We start from the raw sequence: 5,875 nt of genomic DNA on the forward strand, positions 1-5,875 counted from the left end.
ATCGGAAGATCGACGAAGTCCCACCGGCTCACATCCTCCAGAAGTTTAAACGGAATCACTTTCTTCTCCACCTCTATATCAAATTCGTACGCCACCGACTGTCCGACGAGCGCATCCCTTACATCGAATCCAGACACTCTGAAACCCTCCGCGCCATGGAAACCTAGGCCCTTCACGATTGAATCCCTCAATTCCTTCACCAAATCCAAACATCATAATTAGGATTTCCAATGATCAACCACAAAAAAGACCAGAAAATTTTTTTTAAGAAAAAAGGTTGATAAATCGTCCTTTCTTACCGAGATTGCTTTCGGCACCGGAGGTGCTAGGGTTTCGGAGGTTACTAGAGCACTCACGGCTCCGATCCAGACGAGTAGGAGAAATCCGGCAGTAGAACAGAATTGGATCGCCATCGGACTGTAAATCCGAGCGATTTCTATCTAAAATTCGAAGGATTGTCGGGAATTTCTCTTCTGATTTGAGGATTTCGAAGGATTGGAGAGGGATAGAGAGAGAGTATGAGAATTATTTCTTAGAGGAAATTTGTTTTAATAGAGGGAGAAGATTCTGGAACGAGGTTTGTATGATAGTTGATGGATGGCGGAACGAGAAATTCATAGCGTGACGCGGAGGTCGAATCTTATTGGTTGAAAAATTTTAACGACGTGGCAAAATCTGCCACGTAAGATTATAAAATTACCGGCTTTTACCAGCTCACCATCCTATGCCTACCTATTTATCAAGCTAACAATTCGAGTTTATTTTTTAAAACAACATTTAAGTAATAAATTTGATAGGTAGAAATACCATAAGTTTTTGTGTGAAAAATAAAAATAAAGAAAAATCATGAGGTCTGACCTAGTTGAAATGATTTATTATATTGTTGATTTCACGTGCATACACTTATCTCGTAGACTCGAAAGGTTTACATAGTTTCTCAAGTTACAATGCTTGTGCATGTTAGAGCACGTTACATTACGATATGGATCGGTCATAGCGAGAAATAGTTGTTGGAGCTTTGATACACCATATTCTAGGTTGGCATGACGTTCGAGTTGAGTCACAGTTTTATAGAATGCTTCGTGACTCTGCGAAGTTAGTTTTTGCTTCACATGGTGTTACGTCGCTCCGTAAAGCAAGTTTGGACTCCGCCTGGAGTTTCACATCACTTAGTAGAGGGGTGACCGATGGGTGGTTCGATGATTGTTGGTAGGTGATGGTTGAGTGTCGTTGTTGGTGGTTGTGAGAGCTGGAGATATTCACTGGATTTACGGTTCAAAAACAATGCTAGATTTCAGCTCTTCCAAGTTTTAGTAATCTTTCACCTCAATGTCTCCTTCCCCATTCAAGAAGGGGGGCATAACTCTATTTAATGAAGGAATTTAGATAACTTCATCAGACGGCTTGAAGAGATTCTTTAGATTGGACGGTGATCAATGAACATTTGAGTGTCTTAATGATATTAAAATTGAGTAACCATGGGCTCGTTGGATTCGTCTCACCGAGATGTCCAATTTGACTATAAGCTTATTAAATTTAAACTTCATTTATCATTCCAATTATGCACTAAAAGTTTTATTTTAACAGCTTGATTTGGAAATGATTTAACTCGGATTGGATCAATTTTGGTATCTTTAGATTTGTTTTATTGAGCTGGTCAATTTTATTATAAATGTACTGAAATCGAAGTTCAGGGTGACTTTCAATTGGAGTTTAAACATTTAATGCTTAAAAAATTTAGCTTAAGATTCATGTCGAACCTCGAGATCCATGAAGGATAAAGAAAATTTATTAATGGTATATCAATACCAATCAAATCTTTCATACCACATAAAAAAAATATAATTATTTTAATTTTTAAAAATAAAATACATCTTTTCATGCCTAATTAAATCCCTAAAACTGTAAATTTTAAATTTAAAAGTTACATGTAAATACATAGGAATTAAATGAGATGCTTATAAATCTTATTATGATTTTTTTTTTACAAATATTTATTGCGGAGTGCAAATATACACGGCTTAAAAAAATTTTGGCTTCAACGTATCTAAAATCATTTGCCTACTTGATGTTTAATGTATTTAGTATAATTGATAAATATTTGAGTCAATTTCAAAATAAATATTAATATGACGCGCGACCTCCGGACTCGTCAACCATCATCCATCACAACTCTGCTCATTGGCCACTATTGGTTGCCCACTATGATCGATCATCATCGACCATCAGTCATTGCTACCATTTATCTGTTATTACATCGCCTAATGTTGTATGTATTTGAAATACATTATAGGTATTTAGATACCAAAAATAAATACATAAAACAAAATCCTAATTTTTTTTTTATAAACAATCAAATATCAATAAAATATAATAAATACATGAATTTACTTCAATTTTATTTAGAATACTTCAAAATTTTAAACTCATTAAAGGAGTAAAGACGAGTTGAGCTTGAGTGAGTTAAAAATTTGTTTGTGTTAAACACGTTTGTATTATCTCTTGTTCAAAATTGACTCGTGTTCAAATTAAGTTCATAGGAAATTTGTTCGTGCTCGGCTCGATATTGATCGTTTTGCTCGAGTTAGCTCATGTTCTCAAAATTTCAAGCAAAATAACAAAATTAATTAACATTTATAGGATGCAAATATGAAACATGCACCCTTTTGTTTTGTAATAAACAACACCTATCTAGAGATGTAAATGGGCGTAGTTGAGCTTAAACCACCCTCGACTTGAGCTTTATTAATTAATGGAGTCTTTGCTCAAGCTTAATTCTAAGAGTTCGAGCTATCATACGCCAGCTTACTTGATATGAAATAGAGAAAACATATTATTTTAAACAAGTGTCGCGATGAAATGACAAATATGACAAATAAAATAAATATTTTAAAAATAATTAATAAAAATCATTTGATATAAAACGTATTTTAAATATACTTTTATTGATTAGTTTTTAAACCTTACGAGCTAACGAGGCAAGTGAGTTTGCTTACGAGCTAACGAGGCAAGTCAGTGCTCACTTGAGCTTGGCTTGTAGGTTCATCGAGCTCACTTCATGAGTCATTTATCGAGTCGAGCCTGAGCCGGCTCATGACACCACTAAAACTTACTGTATTTCATAAATTTCTACAGAGAAACTGTTCATCAAAATCATGCCAACTAGAAAATGGAAGCTATAAGAAAGGAATTTGACATTTTCAAAACTAAAAAAATATTTATAATAAGATGAGAAATGAATAAATATTGGCATGAATAGGAAAAAAGAGACCAATCAATAGTGATATGGTCAGAATAAGATCATTGATGATATGCATTCATATATTCATAGCTTATTTGAATAATAATTATAAGGTTTCAAATAGTGGGGGAATTTGAGGTGTTTCAATCATATACATCAACTTCATATATCAGAGTCTATAATGAGAATAACAAAAAAAGAAGCTCAGGTAGTTCAACCTGCAAAACTAATCGGGTCGCCGGATCATACCGGCCTGGTTCATCCGATCTGGTGATCAGACTGGATTCAATCCGATTCTTCATAAATATAAGGAAATGAGTAAAGTGCCAAAATAGTCCCCTCACTGTTTACACGGGATCATTTTAGTCGCATAACATGTAAAAGTGTCAAATTAATCTCCAAACTTCTTAGATTAAAGTTGAAATATATCTCCATGAAAATTGAGGAGTCTAGAGATTAAATTGACACTTCTATAAAATCTGAAATTGAGTCTAGAGATTAAATTGACACTTCTATAAAATCTGAGGTAAATAATCCGCCTGCAAAAGAGCAAGGGGACGATTGCGACACTTCTCTCATATGGGGTGTGCTAGTAGTTGACATGGCAATGAAACTTAGCAAGCATGCATGCATGCAAATTTGAAGGAGCAGATAGAAAACAAAGAAACTGTACAAGCTTGAAAGTGCTGGCTTGAAATTCTTGAAGATCATATACTGAGGTCTCATGCAAGACAATAAATTACCTCCTTCGAATTGTTGTGTAAATAATTTTCTTCTCTGAATGGTACAACTTTGTTTAAAATTTGTGCGTTGACAATGGCGGGATCCTGCAAGAAGAAGGTGGAAGGAAATTAACAAGAGAGATACATGAATGACAGCACGCGAAGAAAAGAGTAGAAGATTGACATTTTATGGTTGACCATTAGCATGAAGCATTCATGAAGAATGTACTTTACTCGGATTGCTGCCCGAGACCTTCGCCACACAAAGGCGACAAGAAACCATCTTCACGGCATAGAAAAGCCCGAGTTCTGATCGACGAGCAGAAAACGCAAGCATTTGGATCAAGCTTTCCAGGTATAAAGGAACATCTCACACCCGAAAATGCTGGAGTAGAATGATTAGCAGACAAAACATAATAAGAACTGTGGTGCTCCTGTTGGCATATAGTATGCATAAAAGCAGAAGAGCTGATATCTTGATGATGCTGAAGAACACAGGGCATTGGCATGGAAGGCCTATTGTTTAGGGATCCAGAAGCAGAGATGGCCCAATTTTCTATTGTTATTCCTTGTTTACCAGCCAAATCCAGCATTTGCTTCTGCCCAAGTCCTGATCCCAAGAGCATGTTCCAGAGGTTTCTTTGTGCTTCCCTTTGGTTGTGTATAACTTGATCACGCATGGCTATTTCAAACTGCAGCTCGGTATTCGCCATTCCCTTAATCATGCCAAAGTAGTTTGAATTCAGAATCAGAATCTCTTCACAATGTTTAAGGGGCCCTAAGGGATCACTTTTGAATTTTATTTTTTATTTATTTTATTTTATTTTGTATATATTTATAGTAGAAATAAAACATTCATGGTATGTGATAACGACCGAGATATTAGATGTTTTTTAAAAATACTCTAAACAACTTTTAGATATTTTGAATGTTTTTCAAAACAAGTAAATTTGTTTTTGAAAATAAAAAATAAAAAGGATATTTACATGTATGCCACAGAATTATTATGTATTAGCATATCTAACACCTAAACTTTTATATTTATATTTATATTTATAGAACTTTGGTGTCACAAGTCTATGCAGGAAAAGGTATGTTTCACTTAAAAAAAGTAAATAAAAATGGTATTTTGATGTGATATTAAAGATTTCAGTGTCATGCATGTAAATATGAAATTTTAAATGTTAGATATGTAAATGTGTCAGAATTGAGTGGTATATATATAAAAACCCCAAAATAAAAACATGCAAAAAATGAACTAGACAAACATATTTTTTTAAATAAAAGCAAAGTAACAAAAGCCAAAAGCAATTCCAAACTAACCCTAGGACTCCTAGCATGGAAACAAAGATTTCAAAAAGTTTCTCTTACCAGAAGCCTGTACTGGCTGAGAATATGCAAGTAGGTTTTGTTGCCATTGCTGCTGATGGCTTCCTCAATCATGTCTTGAAGATGGCGACGATGCTTCTCATTAGCTTCAATATCCTGAAGAAAAAAGAATGATTGTAGTATTCATTCATTGGTGCTACAAAATGTGAAAGCAGAGCGGCAAAGAAGACCCAGACAACCTTCCGATATACAGTGCCAGCCTCTTCATTGTCGCGTATGTTATCAAGAATAAGTTGCCTCCTTGATTTCAGAGCCTGAGCAATTCCTTCATCCTTTCCATAAGAACATCAATCCAAGAACTTATTAGCAGATGAAAATGGAACACAAAAATATAGATTATAAACTTGAACTAATCATCACCCAACATGGTTTATATCATGTTTGGTACACTATCAAAGAAAAATGTTGTGAATTGATGGAACAAGCATTGAATATCACACCTGAGATAAAAAGAGTTAACAACTGAGAGCATCCATAAAAAAAAGCTTGAAAAATAATTATCCATGAAAAAAATTCTTTAACT

The 5,875-nt window shown here is 34.5% G+C and overlaps 2 protein-coding genes across 5 annotated transcripts in view; both read right to left on the minus strand.

Moving 5' to 3' along the window:
• LOC110025926 (pheophytinase, chloroplastic) overlaps positions 1-5,875 on the minus strand; it is a 79,520-nt gene that overhangs the window by 61,607 nt on the left and 12,038 nt on the right. The gene's annotated exons all lie outside the window — the stretch shown is intronic.
• On the minus strand, positions 3,729-5,799 carry LOC110025956 (kinesin-like protein KIN-8B). Of its 3 annotated transcripts, none has more exons than XM_020726669.1 (4): positions 5,532-5,799; positions 5,335-5,448; positions 4,198-4,679; positions 3,729-4,068 (listed from the first exon to the last, which is right to left on the minus strand). In XM_020726669.1, the coding sequence occupies exons 2-4, from the start codon at positions 5,404-5,406 to the stop codon at positions 4,038-4,040; spliced, it is 585 nt and encodes a 194-aa protein (XP_020582328.1). In that variant the 5' UTR covers positions 5,407-5,448; positions 5,532-5,799; the 3' UTR covers positions 3,729-4,037. The 3 variants fall into 3 exon arrangements, with proteins under 3 accessions (XP_020582328.1, XP_020582345.1, XP_020582336.1); XM_020726686.1 differs by having other exon boundaries at positions 4,162-4,679; positions 5,532-5,798; XM_020726677.1 differs by having other exon boundaries at positions 4,148-4,679; positions 5,532-5,798.

This window comes from Phalaenopsis equestris, unplaced genomic scaffold (assembly GCF_001263595.1).
Source record: "Phalaenopsis equestris unplaced genomic scaffold, ASM126359v1 Scaffold000002, whole genome shotgun sequence".
Lineage (NCBI taxonomy): Eukaryota > Viridiplantae > Streptophyta > Magnoliopsida > Asparagales > Orchidaceae > Phalaenopsis > Phalaenopsis equestris.

Bases quoted from the DNA above. Each gene is read 5' to 3' on its own strand.
- LOC110025956 (XM_020726669.1), bottom strand. From the start codon at position 5,406: ATGATTGAGGAAGCCATCAGCAGCAATGGCAACAAAACCTACTTGCAT. The intron at 4,680-5,334 runs GTAAGAGAAACT...GGCATGATTAAG, and splicing joins TCAGCCAGTACAGGCTTCTG to GGAATGGCGAATACCGAGCT. The intron at 4,069-4,197 runs GTAAAGTACATT...TTCTTCTTGCAG, and splicing joins GGTCTCGGGCAGCAATCCGA to GATCCCGCCATTGTCAACGC.